The 19,644-nt window shown below is 35.6% G+C and overlaps 1 protein-coding gene across 1 annotated transcript in view; it reads right to left on the reverse strand.

Moving 5' to 3' along the window:
- The window catches only part of MOXD1 (monooxygenase DBH like 1), a 104,471-nt gene that overhangs the window by 57,222 nt on the left and 27,605 nt on the right, over positions 1-19,644 (reverse strand). The window contains exons 3-4 of the mRNA XM_002817366.5: positions 18,999-19,166; positions 18,777-18,860 (exon numbers count right to left, since the gene is read on the reverse strand). Of these exons, the coding sequence (XP_002817412.3) occupies positions 18,777-18,860; positions 18,999-19,166 (252 nt within the window). The remainder of the gene's footprint in view (positions 1-18,776; positions 18,861-18,998; positions 19,167-19,644) is intronic.

The following is a 19,644-nucleotide window of genomic DNA, read 5'->3' on the forward strand; positions in this document are numbered from 1 at the left end:
TCTGCTGTTAATCTCATAGGTTTTCCTTTATAAGTTAACTGGTGCTTTTGTCTCATAGGTCTTAAGCTTCTTTCCTTCATCTGAACTTTAGATAACCTGATGATGATGTGCCTAGGTGATTATCTTTCTGTGATGAATTTCCCAGATTTTCTTTGTGCTTCTTGTATTTGGATGTTGAGGTCTCTAGCTAGGCCAAGGAAGTTTTCCTTGATTATCTCCCCAAATATGTTTTCCAAACTTTTAGATTCCTTTTCTTCCTCAGGAATACCTCTTCATTATTCTTAGGTTTGGTCATTTACCATAATTCCAGACTTCCTGGAGGCCTTGTTTATATTTTCTTATTTTTTATTTGTCTTTGTTGGATTGGGTTAATTTGAAGACCTTGTCTTTGAGCTCCGAATTTCTTTCTTCTACTTGTTCAATTCTATTGCTGAGACTTTCCAGAACATTTTGCGTTTCTATGAGTGTCCAAGGTTTCCTGAAGTTTTGATTGTTTGTTCTTTAAGCAATCTATTTCCTTAAATATTTCTCCCTTCACTTCTTGTATTGTTTTTTGGATTTCCTTGCCTTTCTCTGGTGTCTCCCTGATTAGCTTAATAAGTAACCTCCTGAATTCTTCTTCAGGTTAATCAGGGATTTATTCTTGGTTTGAATCAATTGCTGGTGAGCTACTGTGATTTTTTGGGGGTGCTAAAGAGCCTTGTTTTGTCATATTACCAGAGTTGGTTTTCTGGTTCCTTCTCATTTGGGTAGGTTCTGTCAGAGGAAAAGTCTACGGGTGAAGGCTATTGTTCAGATTATTTTGTCCCAGGGGATGTTCCCTTAATATAGTACTCTCCCCTTTTTTCTATGGATGTGGCTTCCTGTGAGATAAGCTGCAGTGATTGTTATCTCTCTTCTGGGTGTAGCCACCCAGCAAGTCTACCAGGCTCCAGGCTGGTACTGTGATGTGAACTGTCTATGAGCCTCTCAGCCATTGATACCAGCACCTGTTTCAGTGGAGGTGGCAGGGAGGTGAAATGGGCTCTGTGAGGGTTCTTACCTTTGGTGATTTAATGTTCTATTTTTGTGCTGGTTGGCCTCCTGCCAGGAGGTGGCACTTTCCAGAGAGCATCAGCTGTGGTGGTATGAAGAGGAACTGGTGGTGGGCGGGGCCCTAGAACTCCCAAGAGTATATAGCCTTTGTCTTCAGCTACCAGTGTGGGTAGGGAAGGCCCATCAGGTGGGAGCAGGGCTAGGTGCGTCTGAGCTTAGACTCTCCTTGGAAGGGTCTTGCTGCAGCTGCTGTGGGGAATGGGGGTGAGGTTCCCAGGTCAATGGAGTCATCTACCTAGGAGGATCATGGCTGCTTCTGCTGAGTCATGCAGGTTGCCAGGTAAGTGGGGGAAAACCAACAGTCACAGGCCTCACTCAGCTCCCACACAATCCGAAGGGCTAGTCTCCCTCCCACCGTGCCCCTCTCCCAACATCCTGTTTCCAGGCAGTAAATGAGCAGGGCTTCAGAACTTGCCCCAGACTAGCCACTTCCCAGGTGCAAAAGAAAAGGGATTTGGTTCTTCCCTCACCTGTGGAGTCTGCACACCAGATTCGTGCCCTCCCCCGGGTTCTGGCCAGGAGGCTTCTTGCTGGGTTCAAATTGTTACAGAGTTCAGCTGGGGACTTCCTTCTCCCTGTGGCATTTTACCCTGTGCCTCTGGTCACCCTCCCAAAGGACCCCTGTGGTACCAAGCAGGGATGGCATGCTTAGGGACCCAGTGAGCTCCCAGGTCCTTTCCCGCTGCTTCTTCTATCCCTGTATTTTGCTCGGCTCTCTAAATTGACTCAACTCCAGGTAAGGTCAGAAAGTTCTCCCACAAACTAGACGTTCAGGGGTTGGAGTCTATCACCATTCTCTGGTATGTAGGCTGGGCCTGCTTCTTATGGCAGGAGTAATGGCGTGCTAATCCCAAACCAAGCCTCAAGTGGCCTTACAGTTTCTACTCTCTCTTTTGGAACTTTGCCATCACCATTTGAACAAGCCCAATCTAGACTTCTAGAGAACAAGATACTGTAAAGGAGAGCCCACTTGTTCAGCTGAGGCCTCCAGGACCTGCTTACAACAAGCTGACTCCCAACCAGAAGAGAGAGCCCAGGCACTATTAGAAAGCTGCATACCCAACCCAAGCTGGTTACATACCTGTTTGTAGCCCAGCTACAAACAGAAGAACCATCAAGCTGACTTGTAAACTATAACATGTGCTTCTTCATTTAAAGCTTATTTAAAGCTGTTGAACTTCGGGTTGGTTTGGTTCACAGAAATAGCTAACCAATAAAAATAAATAAAAAATTCTGGTATGTTCAGAAAATGAAATTCAAAGATGAAAATGAACACATTATTTTCTACAAACAACATGGCCAACTTGCACATCCTGTTGAGCAAAAAAAGCCAGGCACAGAAGAGCACTAGTGTTTCTGTCTATCTACAAAAAGTTCACAACAGGTAAAATTAGTAAAGAGTGATTTAAGTCAGCAAACTGGTGACCTCTGGGGATAGACAGTACCTGGGAGGAGACGCAGAGGACACTTCTGAGTTGATACTGTATTCTTGATCTTGATTCTGGTTTCATGAGTCAGTTCACCTTATGAAAATTCAATGAGTTTTATACTGTTTGTGCACTTTTATCTAGGCAATTCAATAAAAGAATGTTTTAAAAAGAAATTGGTAAAGGGTCGAACAGCAAACTGACAGAAGAGAGCATAAAAAGAGCATAAGCCTCACTAGTAGTCTAAGGAAAGCAAGCCAAAGCAATCAGAAATGTTAGTTTTTGCCCATTAATAGGCAATAAATTTAAAAGACTAAAATATCCAGTGCTCAAGAAGGGATGAGAAAATATTCACATATAGCTAGTGTGTGAATTTTATAAAGTAATCTGACAAATATATTAAAGTTTGAAATACATGTAATCTTGATTCAATCCATTTAGCAATCTAGCCTATAGAAATGAAACCAACAATACATAAGGATATACTTACAAGAACATTTACTGAAGCAATGTTTATAGTAGCAAAAAACTTACATCATCTTGAATGTGCATCAAAAGTGGATGGCTGCAAAAATTATGGTTTATACATAATAGGACATTAAATTATGTGAACATTAAAAATAATGTGTTATAATATTTTGTCCAGTAATGATAAGGGCATTAATTTGAAAAGCAAAATTCAAAGTAATAGATATAGAGTGATCCTAATTTGTTTAAAAATAAAAGAGATTAACCCAAAAAAATCCTATATAAATGTTGTAAATGTTTTCTTCAGCATAAAGTTTTAGAAAAATACAAATGAATCTGTTAGCATTAGTCACCTCAGGAAAGTAGAATTTGGAGAAAGAGGGCACTACTAATTTTTATTTTATATATTTTTTTACTTTTTTACTTGTTATGACAAGTATATATTACACTGGAAATGAAACAAATACACACGTTAGAAAATATTCTCATATTGGAAAATAAAGTGTTCTCTAGAGAAACAAACTCCTTAATCTTTCAAATGATGAGAGATAAAAACTCAACAGTCGTGATCTCTTTGCAAGATTGTTAAAAGCCAGTCCAGAAGCACATCATATCACATATGAATTTTATCTGATTATTAATTCAAGCTGAAGAAGAAATAAATTATCCCATAAAATATCTCTTAGCACTTGGAGTAAATATAGTTTGAAAAAAGTGTGACTGAACCAACAATCTGTTGGAAAATTCTATTTGCTATATGAGTGGAAAATATTACTCAGAGTACTGACATTTCCTGTTTATCACTGAAAAAAGAACTTAGTTCTCTAACCTTGTAAATGTAATTCAACTGTGAATCTTACAAACGCTTACAATAAGAGTTTGCCTTACTAAACAAATCAGGTTCATTTGGCAATCTAGTTCTTAAAGGAACTAAACTTTATCTTAAAAGTAAGTACAGAAATAAAAAGGAAAGATAGCAAAAGTAATGAATTCCGAGTTATAAAGGAACTAATATACCATATAAAATCTAGTTAAATATAAATATTTCAATTTTTCCCTCTTTTAAATGTCTCAGAAAAGTCATTGAAATCAAAGTGAGTGTCCAGCTGTTCTAAATTACTGGATGATAATATCCAAGTAATTTAGAGCTTTTTGAGAATCTTTAAAAATTATTTAACTATAAATTGTTAAGAGATGATAAAATGGAGTTATAAATCTTAGGTGTATTTTTTTACTTTGAAATTGTTTTATATTTCATATTTTGAAGGAGAGATAGAGATAAGTAACAAAAATTTATGACTTAAATTTGAATCTCAATTTCAATTAATTAACTGGATGAGAAAGGCAGTTTTTTCCTCTGGACTTCATTTTCTGCAACCATGAAATAAAATGTTGACAAAAGCAAACAGAAGGTTTAGACTGTTAGAGGAAAGAAGGATTACTATAAAATGACAATATTTCACATCTATTGTGCCTCAGGTGTTCTATAAACATTTTCCAAATAATTTTACAGTAGTATTATGATAGGTCATATCTCCATTTTGCCAATGGGAAAACAGACTCAGAAAACTTCTGTAAGTTACTCAAGGTCATATAAGTGGTAAATGGTAGAGCCCAGATTTGAAATCAGGTCTATGTGACCAGAAAGACAGGAAGGGCCCTTCAAACTTAGGTTCATATAGGTTAAATAAAGTGTTAAAGCTCCCCCTACTAGACTAAATAAATGGTGTTCATAATACCCGTACTAATAACATCTATGTGTGTAGCACATTTGCACTGAAAAGAGTTCAGCACAGTAATTCAGATCTCGGGCATTAGAATTAAACAAGGCTAGGTTCCCACCCCATGTTTATCACATCTGGCTCCATGATATTAGAGATGACATTACATTTTTCTGAGCCTGTTTTCTCATCTAGAAAATGGCATAGGTAGTAAGTAAAGCACAGTGTTTGGTACATGATGAGCAATCCATAAATACTTCTCTTCTAAAATTCAATATTTTAAAAGCATTTACAAAGTAATCTTGAGAAGATATGAATTGTTATTTTTATGTTATATATGGGTATATACTAACACCAAAATCATAAAAGTTAAGGGAAAAGTAAAGGGGCATATTCAAAAACCCTGTGTTTAGTTTCCATCCTAAAGGACCAATTTTATGTTGAAGGTATGAGGCTAAAATCTGCTATTATGGAGAAAATACCCAATTTTAATAATAAAGGTAATTTTATAAAGACTATGGAAGATTTTGATGACTAAGAGAAACAAACATACCTCTTTGGAGGATGATCTTAAAGCAGTATTTTTTCAAAGCTTGGGCAATAAATAAATAATTCCTTGAGAACTTTTTTCAGGCCCATGTTTCAGTAAAATAGAAAACAAAATGAGACAAACCTTTTCTATAAAAAAACCCACATATATCACATACGTTTAAATTATTAAGAAAACACAGCTGACATTAGCGATGGAAATGGACGTGGCTCTAACAAACTCCACTGTCAAGTCACTGGCTCTAGGGAAGACCTTGTCATTTCCACAAGAACTGAAAGGCCATTGTCCTCTTAGGAACTGCCTGCAGCTTTACTTTTTTTTTTTTTTCTGAGACAGGATCTTGCTCTGTCTCCCAGACTGGAGTGCAGTGGTGAGAAAACGGCTCACTGCAGCCCCAAACTCCTGGGCTCAAGTGATCCTCTCATTTCGGCCTCCCAACTAGCTGGTACCAGCTAAATTTTTAAAATTTCTCTGTAGAGACAAGAACTCCCTCTGTTGCCCAGGGTGGTCTCGAATTCCCCTCCCAAGATGCTGGGATGACAGGTGAGAGCCACTGCATCCGCCTAGCTTCACTTTAAAGAACTAAATGTTTACATGCATATGTGTGCAATTAAGAGGTTGGTTTTATTTCTGTTTTAGAGAATATGATACAAATTGCCAGAGTTTTAACAATAAATAAAATTTGTTAAAGCCACACAAGAGTAATACTCAAGATAAAATTAGTGACCCCATTTAAGTATTAAAGGCCTCAGACTTCAGTCCCCCCTTCAATATTATACAATGGGGACTTTGGTATGGTTAAGGTATTCTCTGATCAAAAAATCCATTTATCCTGACAACAAGTAACTGCAGGGATTCTGCATTCTAATTTGATGTGTTAGACTATGGGTTTAAAGTTTAGCCAGCAGCTGTTAGCTGGCTTTAGTATGGGCAGATGTTGGTTGTATCAAGTATTCTTTGCCACATGTGGGACCAAGTGGAGCTTCCTCAGAGACCAATGTGTAATACTTCAGAATGTTAATGTTGAAGTCAGCATCCTATTTTTTTAGTCAATGAATGCTGTTTTCTGCAGACCTAACAGTCATGTTTGGAGGCTAAACCAGCAAAAGTGTTTATGTCTGTTTACTTTTTAAATAGATCATCTTCCCCAGGGAAAGGAATACTCATAGGAAAACTACTGGCAATGGGCAAATGACTTAACCTTTCTGGGCTTCAGTTTCTTCATCTGTAAAACGAAGATAGTAACACTGCCTACATCATAGGTTGTTTATGAGGACTGACAATCCCCAAATTGGACAGTTCTCTCAACAAACGTTGGTTCTTATCATCTAATTTTATCTTGATGCTTGAGCACATCAACAGAGGTTGCCTCTGTTTATGCCTCTGCAGTCATCCTCACCACAGCACTACTTCCACCTACCTAAAATTCATCTACTCTGTGCTTTCCCCAAATTATTCTTTCCATATGGCATGGGACTGTGCCCAAACAATCACTGCTTTCTCCTTTCTTCTTCTCCTTTACTGCCACTATCACATAGCTTGACATGAATGCTCATTCGGCAGCTTTGGGGGCTCTCTATTATTTATGTGTACATCTCTTCCTCCCATCCAGACTGTGAGGTCTTTGAGCTGAAAAACTACATGTTATATTGCTCTATATACAAGACATTGCACTGAACGCTGTCCAAAGCAGACACTCACTAGATACTCTGATTCTTCTTCACGACTTACAGGTGTAGTGTGAAGGAATGTGTCCAGCTGATTAAGATATATAGTGGGCATATGGAGTACACATCTGATTTCTGAAACATACCATAAACCAAAGTGTCTCTCCTATATTTTCGACATTTCCTCAGGACAAGCTAAAGACCAAGAGGCTATGGGAGCATTATTAACAGTTATTTACATGGTCTTGCCTTCACTAATTTTTAAAATTCCACACAGAGCAATTCAGTGAGATTTCAGTGGTGCAAAGATCTCTCTTTATTGGTAATGGGATGCATTTTAAAGTCAGTGAGGTGGTTTTCAGTGTATGGTTCCTAAAATGAACGCATTACATTATAAACATGAATGTATAGCATTAACCTCCATGTATATATTTCACTAGAACATAAATCTTTTTTCTTTCATAGAAGAAATTATCCCTTCTATCTGAATTAGTTCAAATTTATCATAAAACTCAGCTGCGGTTCCAGGAAACAGCTGGTGTTTTTGCCTCTCCATTTTCACCAAAAAAAACAGCAAGCAATGCATCAAGGAATAAACTATCTCAAAACCATAAACTGCTTAACTCTTCTTCATGTGCACGCAACTAACATAGTATATTTCGACAGACATTCAATATGTGTTCACCCTTTACAATATTTGTTGAATAAAATAGTTTATTACTATAATAAGATGTATTAGTGCTACCTAATATGAAGGGCATTTTACTAGGTGCTATAAAATGTAACTTGACAAATGCAATCTCCTGGGAAATTTTAACATATATAAAACAGTTATTTTCAAACAGAGAGTTTATATCAGAGTCACTTGGGGAACTTTTCCCAAAAAACAGCAACAACCACTATCATCACAAAAGCCTGGACTCCCTCCCTAAAGATTCTGATTCTAATATGCACCCTAGGTTATGAATCAAGAAAAATACAGTAATAGCTCAATGAAGCAAACCTCAACCATAACATTTTTGATATGTTAGTGTAGTATTTCTCTTCATAAAATAGATATACTATTAAGCTCTTATATATAATCTGGATTTTTGATGCACAAATACATTCATGTTAAATGACCCAAAGAAAGTCTTGAAACCTTAAAGAAGGTATTGATAACTCAGTAAAGGTGTGAAAAAGTATCCTCTGATTTATGAGTTTTATAAGCTTGAATACAAAATATCTCGCTTATCAAAAGTGAGTTTCCACATATTTTTCCTGCTAATCACTAAAATCTCCATTTATCAAAATTATTGAAAATTTCATTGTTGTATCATAGGGCAATAGACATCTTCCTGTTTTGATAAGTATACAATTGTTTACACTGAAAATAGAAAACATAAAAATAAAATTGACCTGTGATATCCTATGGCAACACACAAAAATTATCTGAAGTCCTTTCACAATTTTAAGAAAATCTTTTATTATAATTTTATTCATATATATTTATACACTTATTCTATAAATTTCCAACTTTGTCAATTCCAATAATACAATGAAAGAAGTCATAGAATTTTAAGGGTTAAAGATCACTTAGAACAACTTCTCAGTTATACAGATTTATAGTCTTTGAGTTGTGTTATTAACATGAATTTGGTCTCTTGAGAGGCATTGTGGTGCAGTCACATTAATTTTCAGCTGACCAAAGGTTAAAGTAAGATTAGAACCCAGACTGTCAGTCTGGTTCTTAGGTCTTTTCTGAGATGCCAACACTTCTAGTTTTCTCCCCAACAATATATATCTCTTCGTGTTTTAGAGCACTTTAGGCATTTTGTCATAAATTTAACTGCCAAGTGAAAAATGTTAGTATTTCTTCTCACGAGTAGCTTTCTACAGTTCATTATAGCAAAGGGGAATCAAACAGTCCATTACCATTATTTTCACTTAACTCCAAAGAAGATCTTAGCTCAGCTTAAACAGAAAGCTTTTGGCTTGCTTCCAGCAATCTTTATGCTACAAGACGTGTCCAATAAGATTAGCAGGCTCACTAACTTCTTTCCACTGAAATTATTTCCAATTCCTTTCTCCCTAATATCATCTCTAAGATTTAACATGAACCCTTTTTGCAGCCATAATCTTTAGCCTAATCATCTTAACTCTAATCTTACTTAAACGACTTCCTAAATCACAAATGAAACTTTGTATGTGTCATCCATTGTTAATGAGCATTTGTAATCCCCAAGGGTGAAATCACCCAGCCTCTGTGTACTCATATGTGACTAGATCTAAGTCACTTTCCAGGATCTCTGGACTGATGTCTCTGGAAGATTCTGGTGGGGTCTGCTCACACAGTCCTGTGTCCTGTGTCTATGCATTAATTCCGTAGGACTCAAAAGTAGTCCAGCAGAATATAGTATTGTGCACTTCCAAATTTGTTGAGTGTAGATCTCATGCCAAATGTTCTTACCACAACAACAACAACAAAAAAAGAGACTCAAGGAAACAAGGGAGGTGACGAATATGTCTATTACCTTGGGTGGTGGTGTCACTATAAGTGTTTGCATATTTCCAAGCTCATCAAATGGTACACACTGTAACTGTGCAGTTCTTTGTATATCTGTTATACCTCAATAAAGCTGTCAAAAAATAAAAAGTAGCTCAGGTCCTGACAAGTTTACTTAAAGAACTCATGGCTGGATATAAGCTATCAGACATCTTCCACACAAATTATTTTTCATTGTAACATACGCATCTTGAAAAAAATAATAAGGCCTGGATAGATATTTAGAAGTAGAAGGCTAGCAAAATTGTATGGAGAAAGCCCCATTAGTATTGCTCAGAAGATCTGAATTCAAGTCTTGGCTCTACTTCACCTAATTTGTGTAATGTTGAGCAAGCTACATAAGCTTGCTATGTCTCAGTGTGTTCATATGGAAAGTGGTGGTTATTCAACTTACTTTGTGGGAGGCTGTGAAAACCTAGTCAGATAACGTATTTAAAGAATCAAAAAAACAAGAAAGTATTTTACCTACATACTTCCTTGTATGTAAGTAAAAGTCATTCATAATTTAATGTTACCACACCTCTTAATCCCATTGTGCTATCAACATCTAGAATTCAACATAAATATCTTAGTATCCTTTAAATAAAGTGCTGTTAATTAAATTATTTACTAATTTTTATAATGAATAATTACCAAGAAATGTGCTAGTGCTTTTCAATTTTCTCATCTAAACTTTTGTACTACCTGAAAAAGATGTACAAGGTTGGAGTAGACTTGGGTGGTAGAAGAAAAACTGAAAAATAAAAAAAAAATTGTTTCATGTCAGTTGAAAATGGAATTATTTTAAGGCTATAGAATGGAAGACTAATGGGTGACTTAAGAATGTCAAAGATTATTTCCCAGAGGATAGTCACCAGTTGGTTTTTATCCTTACTTAGACAAGAACAGGAGGAAATTAGCTTAAATTTCATTTGGGTTAGAGTAATGGAAGCAAGCTATGAAATCTAATTCCCAGGGAATATTTTCTTCAAAATAAAATAGAGACTTACTGCCTACCATTGTTTCAGTGCAGCCCTGACTCCAAGAATGAGAAAACACTAGATGAAGTTTTAGTCATTCATCTCTATAATCCCCTTCAAGGGAAGAAAACAAGCAATGACGAGCCTATTATGCAACAGGTGTTTTCACTTGTTTTCATTTCATCTTTGCTGAAAATTATTTTCCTTACTTTGCAAGCCAAGATGCAAGCTATGAGCATTTAGTCTTCCCAAGGTTATCCAGTGAATGAGAAAGAGAGTTTGAACACAACTGCTAACTACCTCCAGAGCCAATTCTTGTACACTGCACAAACTTATCTCAGTAAAGTCTTGCTCACCCTGGCACTCCTAATTTTTATCTTTATTTTAAAATGACATTATCTCTGTGACTTAAGAGGTATATGAAAACTAAAGCAAATTGGGAATATAGCCAGTACTTATTGAGCTATCTAATACATTGCCAAACATATAAGCACTCTACAGATACTGCCTTCATTTGATGACAGCTAACATACGAGGCAAATACGGTTATCAGCCCTACGTACAGATGGAACCCAAGGCTCAAGGAAGTTAAATTGCTTGCCCTGGATTCCACACTAGTAGGCTGAGGAGCCAAGATTCAAACCAGTTGCTCTGACCCTGTAGGCCATGGTACAACCACTAGATAATATGGATATTATAAAGATCTGTGGTTTCAGAATTTGATTTGTTGTGAATACTTTACATTTGCAGCCTTTCTGTGTTTAGAACCAGCTGTTCCCAAAACTTAATAGCCATTAAATAATATCAGTAACAAGTTTAGTTAAGTGCGTGGGAATTTAAAGATCAAAAAGTGAGTGTTGTATAGCCCAGAAATAAGAAAGTCTATGAGTCTGTTTTTAAAAAATCAAGTATTTCTGTCAACAGACCAAGCAGCCACACATGTCTCTAGACATTCTGGATTCTCCTGGGGATTCTGGGGCACTTTGGCATGCTCTAGAAAGGACTAAGATGCCTCAAAACTTATCCTCCAAGTCCATGCTCGAGGTGCTAAATAAAGGGGCCTTTTAACTTCAAGGGAGGCAGTGGCATACTCAGTATTTTCACCTCAGCATGCCCTGTGACTGAAAAGCATGCATGTCAGGAACTCAAACCGCAGGGCAGCAGCCAAACCCCAGCGCAGACTTTTCTTTTTGTTTTCGTCAAATCACAGATATTTAGAAGTAGAAAGAGCCTATTGAGGTCATCTAGTCCAATCCCTTTATCTTACAGACAAGGAATTTGAGGACCAGGCAAGGTTAAGTACTTTCTCTAGGGTCAGAAAGCTAATTAGTGACAGAGTTAGCAATAAATCACTTCCATGAAAAGACATGCTTTCAAAGCAAATTTAATTACCTTGTACTCTCAAGTGACTAATAAGAACACCCATGTAGCTAGACGATCTCCAGTGTTTCCGTGAAGTAGATGTAACTCAAGAGGATCTTAAATGAACTTTACAACATTGAACAATCTAAGTCAGCAGTCTTTCAAATGCACTAATTTGAGTCAAATCATTACTTTTAGGGGACGTGTTCCTACCAACTTCTTTTCTGTACAAAGTTATAGTTTCAGCCACAGTAAATGCCCCTGTATTTTCATCTCTTGCCTAGTAGATAAAAAATAGATAAAACTTACGATACACTTAGAAATGAGGAATAATTTTTGGCATCCATAAACACTGTACCACAAATTATTAAAGGAAAAGATTTTTTTTATTTTTATGGCATAACTTGTTCTCTAGAAGATCAAGAATCATCTATTTTATCAATTGATGGCAAAACCCAGAGGTGTAGGGGTAATCCATTGGTGTTAATAATTTAATAACCAAATAGAGTATTGCAAAATATTTAAAAGAAATGGAAAGTATTTTCACGTAAGATAGATTATGAAAGTTAATTTATTTCAACATGAATCTAGCTAAAAATCCAAAGATTTGCCTTTAGAAAATAAACAGAGTTAAGTAAGAAAGGATAAAAGGGAAACATCAATAAGTAAGAAGAAAAAATTCTAGAGTTGGAATGGATATGGGTTAAAAACACAAATAACCATTAAGTCAGTAGTTACAGCAAACACCTAGTCTCCCATACGAAAAAGTGAAACAGAAGGTGAACACATGAAAAAACAATGAGAACTAGATGGAGCAGTCTGTGCAAATGCAGGCTGACAACAAACCAAAATGCTGTTTCCATCAGGGGGAAAAACTGCATCAATTAAAATATGTCTTGAAATATTATTTCAGGAAAGAAGGAAAGAGATATACTGTCAGAGAAGAGCTAACTCTGACAGCCATAAAAGCATGTAGTTTGACATTGAGAATGCTCAAATTCCCACAGTTTACTAAATTTAACCCCAAAAACTTACACATTCTCAGAAAATAGAAACCCTCTATCGCACTTAACATTTCAGAAATGTGTTAATGATAAGGTTTTCCATGTGACTGTGTCTTTTTAAGTGAACACAGTAGAAAAACGGGCAGCAATGTCCATTTGACATGTTGTATTAAGCCTAATGTTCATGTTAGGTGCCTACTATAGGAAAATCAATTTTCGAGTGGCTATTTCATGGCTCTACAGTAATCTGGCTTCAAGGACGTTCCACGGTTATTCAATGTCAATTATTCTTAAATTTTCATGTTCTAGGAAACACTCCCCAAATGAAATCATTGAGATTTACGAGTGCTACCAATAGAAGAGAACAGAAGCATGGATATCTCATGGAAAAAAAAGATGTTCTGTTCAGTATCAAGTAATAAAGCATAGCATTTCTCTTCCTGTAGCAATTGATGATGAAGAGGATGATGATAGTGTTTTACCTCAACTTCACATTTCTCCAAAGCTGAAAACTTTCAAGGTGACCTCCCTAAATGAAGTGATGGACAAGCTAGGTTTTCTTTGGAACTCTGACTGCCTAGAAAGGGTTGACTTGTTTGGGATCCCTCTGTAATCCAGAAACCTAACAAGATGATCAACAGATTAGCAATTGCGTGTTGCTAGTGATCTACAAAATTTTATTGAATTTACTTACTTTGTTTAACAGAAATTATGTTCCCAGCACTGTTATAAATACTTTACAAATATTAAACTCATTTGATTCACTTAATACTCATAGCAATCTTGTTAGGTAAGAACTATTATTATCGCCAATTTCCAGAGAAGGAAACTGAAGCACAGAGAGGTAAATTAATTTGCCTGAGGTCACACAACTAGTAAGTATAATCCTCTCTTAAAACTCAGCAATGGTCAACTTTTAAGCTTGATACTGCATCCTTTTCCAGGCCTTCTCACTAAATGGTAGTTTTCAATGAAAAGTCATTCAGGGAGCAACACTGAAAATAAATAGTTGCCTGATCATAATAGTTGAGTTTATTAATAGTTTTCTAAGTGTCAGATAGTGTGCTAAGTGCTTAAAAAAACAACAACTCCTGTTTGATCCTTAATGTAAGCAATTCCATTAGGAGGCACCATTTCCATTTAAATGAAAATACTGAACTGTGTGTGGCTAACAACTTTTCTGTAAGTTACATGACTAATACATGGAAAGAAGGAATTCAAACCTGAACTATCCACCCAGTCACGGAACCCACCTACTGTAGTATGAGGTGTACTGCCTCCCTATTAGGGAGCTAGTCCTTTAAGGAGAGAGGACTAAGGGATGATGATTTTGGCTGGCTGTTTTTCTTTTTTCTCCCGTTTGCCATAATACGCCATCAGCAAGTTTTCTATTAAATGGAATGAGACACACTGCATTTAAACAGATATATTAGGAGTGTAGTTCATCTATGAGAATTCCCGGACAATAAAAGCCCCTCAAAAAAAGCAGTGTGTTAAGCCAATTCAATAACCCCCATTTCTAGCAAAGTGTATCCAGCCATGACTAACAGTCATGACAATGCCATTACTGTTGACTACAGAGAGTGCTAGAATCAACCTTCTTTAAAAAATTTTAAATTTACGGTAAAGTCACATCTAAAATAAAGCTTAAAAAGAGTCATGCTGAAATATGGAGAGGTGGGCTGCAGAGCAGTCTCGAGTACCTGACACAGAGATGATCTCACATGAGAAGTACAGTTTAAATATAAATTACCAAGAATATTCTTTTCTACAATTTCCATAATCACCTGCAATGTGATATGCTGTCATCTGATAATACCCACATTTTCAAGCCACAATTTTAAACATTTTTTTAAGAATCAAAATACAAATCAGTAAATTGAGATCACAAACGAGTTGCAACAGCCAATAATTGTATTATAATCCAATCTTTTCTAGAGAGAAAATCATTTATGTTTATTTTATATTTTAGTCATTTTAGAGATTATTTACCTTATTTTATAATTTTAGAAGCAAATAATTTTTACATGGCTAAAATTTAAATTTTAAATGTAATAAATATTTTTAAATTTAGTCATTCTTATCAAACTACTGATATATTTTCTTTGCTTAGTGTTATAGTTATTATAAGTATAAAATGTGTGCAGTAGTCTTCCCTCATCTGAGGGGAAAACATTGCAAAACCCCCAGTGGATGACAGAAACTACAAACTCTATATATACTATGCTTCTTCCTATACATGCATTAAAGCTTAATTTATAAATTAGGAGATTTCCAAATACTTTCTTCTAAGAGCTTAACAACAATAACTAATAATAAAGCAGAACAATTATAACAATATGCTGTAATTAAAGTTATGTGAATACGGTCTCTCTCTCTCTCAAAGTATCTTATCATACTGTACTTACCCTTCCTGTGATGAGAGATGATACAATCCCTACATAATGAGATGGAGTGTAATGAATAACGTAGGCATTGTGACATAGTATGAGGCTACTACTGACCAGAATCTATATTCCTGAATCTCTGCAACTATTCCTCACTTGCAGTAAATGGCTTGGTGTCGCTCATTTCAGGCAATCCCTTGTTGATGTCTTTGTATAGGCTCAATGCTTTCTAGCGCAGCACGTTGCTGTCAATCGGAACACGTTTCTGTTCATGTCTTCTACCCACAAATTTAATGCCTTTTCCATTTCAACTAAGCACTTATCATGCACTGTGGCCATAACTTTTGCAGTCTGAAGTGAGACAGCAAAATTGGCATGAATTTCTTTTTCCTTCTTTACAATTTCACAGAGAGAAGATTCATTCTTAGCATAGGTCTTAACAACCTTATCATTTTTTTTTATTAAGTGGAGAGCTTTCTCCTTTTCACTTACAGAAGCACTTGATGGCTTCTCTTGGGCACATCTGAATTGCTAGCTAGCATCACTACTCTTGTGCTTTGGGGTCCATTGTTAAAGAAAATAAGGGTGACTTCAACACAAGAACTCTGATATCATGACAATCTGATAACTGCAACAGTAAGTCTAATAACTGAGATGGCTACTAAGTGACTAACGGATGGGCAGCGTTTCCAGTGTGAATATGCTGGACAAAGGAATGATTCACGTCCCAGCTGGAATGAAGCAGGACAGTGCAAGGTTTCATCAAGCTACTCAAAATGGCATGCAACTTAAAATTTATGAATTGTTTATTTCTGGAATCTTCCACTTAATATTTTCAGATCACAGTTGACCACAGGCAACTTAACCCATGGAACCACAGATAAGTGGGTCTAGGCACTATCGACATTTAAACTGCAAATACAGACGAATTCTTTGTGCGAATTAGACACCAGAAAATGAAACTGATTTCTCACAATTCAACTGTAATCGATATTCTTAAAACTCACTGCAAATGACACACCACACAATATGATATAAAATCAATCTTCTCATTTCTGTGAAAGTACTTTTTGTTTGCAGCAGAAAAGGACTGAGGCTTTTTGATACAGTGATTTATGGAACATAAAATAAAGAATAAGGAGAAGCTCTTAACTGATGGCTTTTCAAAACATAGCAGTCTTTGATTTTATGGAAAGAATACATATTTTTCTTAAATTATTAGAAATCATCTCTACTAGAAAAAAGAGCATGGAAATCAGACAACTTAAGGCAAGTCCTAGATTTATAAATTCTACATCATTAAAATTTTGTTGAAACCTTGAATAAGTTGCAAATGAAAACTGGTTTTGAAAGGCTGCCTTAAAACCACTTACATATTACTAAATATTTTGAATTTTTTTGGTAGAGTTTTCTTTGTTTTTTGAATAATATCCTATTTTAGTTAATTTTCAAGAAAAATGTTTCATAATACTTAATAAACTTTAAAATATTTTAAGGTTTAGCAAGATAAGGAATCTATCCTATAAGTGGTATTCTCACATAATAATAGGATTTTAAACTCTAGCCACCAAATCTCTGTCCCCTGTAACAACAAAAGTTTGTATGAGCACTCCCTTATGACCTACTGTCCTTCCCTCAAATCTCTTTTGTTCAAGGTAAAGAACTTTTGTTGTCTAGAAGACCTCCAAACATTGCAAAAAATGCTCCAATGACTTTCATGTTAATGCAAATTTCTAGTGAAGACAGCTATGTATTCCCAAAAGCACTTAATTCTAAGTTCATGTATCTAAGAATTACTTGATATGCTTCTTATAGGAAAGTTTATCTGAGTATCATTTAATATGCTTCATACAGGAAAGTTAGCGAAGAAAGATGAGGTACCAAGCAAATATCTTACATAGAGGGTTGAAACATACACTGACCTCCCTGAAACATCCATAATTATTTTATTTCATTCAACTCAATTATTAGCATTAACAATGGCAAGAATAAAAATGCATTAACAGTAAGTGGTTAAGAAATTTACAATTAATGTTTGCCAAAAAGTGGATAAAGGACCGATTGTTTGAAACATTTGTTTTTACTTCTGAATCTACAGTTTTACATTTGTCTCTTAAACCTGGTTCCAATTAAATTTACTGCAAATGACATACAGTACATATAAATGAAATATTCTCTTTCCTGAGGAAGACTTTTCATTGGTACAAGGGAAGGACTTGGGCATGGTATTAATTATACAAAATTAGAATTTGCATTCCCCTTTTCCATACACAAAGTAGAAAATAACTTATTGCACAGAGGTAAATGATTCACCTGCAGTCACACTGTTGGTAAGTCTCCTGTTTGCAAAAATAACCTATAAATATTTAGGACTACATATTAACTCAATAACATTCCCTAAAGCCACTCCCTTTGCCTCTGTATGTAGTTATGAATCATTTTGTAAACCAAAGGCAGAACTGTAAACAAAAATATTTGTAAACAAAAGAAAACTAGGGAAATATATTAGAAATTAACAAATTTTAGCCACAAATAAACTTATAGAATGTGCTCAGTGTTTCTATCTCTGCTAAAATGTCTTGAGGTTGATAGGAAAAGTGTTATGACTGTCCACCTTTTACAGATGAGAAAACCTAAGGCTACAGCATTACCCCAGAGTGACTTACCTGAGAGCACATAGTTTAATTAAAGGGTGGACTTATGATTCTCAAACCTATGTATTTCCCTCTAGATTCCAGAGTCTGGCAATTCATTCCTTATCCACATCGCTTCATTACATAGTCTGGGGACTGACAGAAAGGCAGAAACGTCTGGCCTTCCGAATGCTTACAGTACTCTGTATGCACTATTTAATTCTATCTTATTCTTTCTTGTGTCTTGGCCATGTCTCCCCAATCTCACTGTAAGTTCTTTGAGAGCATGGATCATACCTTTGGCCTCTGTGGAATTAACAACTACTAGCACACAGCCAAGGACTTGTAACTTTTTAAAAATATTTGTTCATTTGCTAAGTAGATGCAAAAGTTCTGGGAGGCCCATTCCAGAAGGGTGGAAAATAATTGTATGGCACAGGCAAACTGGGTTTATTTACTACCCAATTCTGTGTTTTTTTATTTCTGTAGAAATTCACTAATTTTCTTTTTTCTATTTTCAAAAAAATATTATAACTATTTTTTTATGACAGTATCCAGTGTTTTCAATGAAGCAGATGTTCTCAAACATTATTGGTGAGGAATGTAACTTTTATGGGTATAATTTATCAATATGTAAACGTACTATTTTAAATTGCAATTCCAGTAATTCCAATTGTAGAAATGTTGCCTAAAATAATAATTAGCAGTGTTCATGTTCATACCAAAACTTGTACCTTTGACATGTAAAATTAGGAGATAACCAAAATATTAGATATAATCCAAGCTTTCAGACTCTTGAAAAAGTATGCAGGTCAGCCAAGCCAGTTCTTTTTTCTCTAAAAAACTTTCAAATAATTGAAAAACACTTCTATACTTTTACTGTTTTCATTATATTAACAACATCAATTTCTTCTTCCATTCATGCAAATTAATTTTAGCCTATGAATGAGTCACATACCTTTATTACATGATGCTTTTCTTGGAACACAGGAATCTTAAACATTTGGCACCAATATGTTGTATCTTTGTTTGGGATGGGGACCTGTCTTAATAAAAAGGGGAGGAAGACACAAAGTTACCTTCTCTTAACATGCTCCTGAATACAATAATGTAAGCAAAAATGCTCGTATACACTTTCAATAAGCCCATCCCTACAATCATAAAACCTCAAAACACTTACGTCCTGATTTACCAGATCAAAGTATGGTAAGGCTGTAGACAGCACACTAGTTTTCTCAGGATTCAATAACCGCAAACTCTTGGTGCCCCTATTGGAGTCATGGTACTTGGGACCAGCTTCTCCTGCATCTTCATGGTGGTAGGCCCAGATCACTCTCACAGTGCTATCCTGGGGATCAGACATGGGCATGATTAGGTCTCATGAGAGCACTTTCCTTACCACTGAGTTGAGTTCAAAGAACTCTATTGTAAACAAGATATAGAAGTGAAGAAAAGACAATAATGACATTTGGAGTTCTCAACATGGTCTCTAATATTAATTGCACAAATTTGATTAAGTCACTAAGGATCCAAATACATGAGTTACTTTTTGGAAGGAATCATCTCTCAGCATGCAAGATTATGTGTTCCAAAACATACTGAAGGACAATTGACTCAGTAATTATATTTTAAGTATATGACAACAATAAATCATTGTCACGCCAAAACTTTAAACCTGCAACTGGTAGCCTCTAAACAAATATTCTTGTTCAGCAGCAGCGACTTTGGAAAATTAAATGCCATGGAAGATTTTAGGGAAAAATAAATTAATAGAATAAAAATTAAAATTACCTAAGACTTTTCCTTTTACCGTAGATGTTTAGATG

Source organism: Pongo abelii, chromosome 5 (assembly GCF_028885655.2).
Source record: "Pongo abelii isolate AG06213 chromosome 5, NHGRI_mPonAbe1-v2.0_pri, whole genome shotgun sequence".
NCBI classification, from domain to species: Eukaryota; Metazoa; Chordata; class Mammalia; order Primates; family Hominidae; genus Pongo; species Pongo abelii.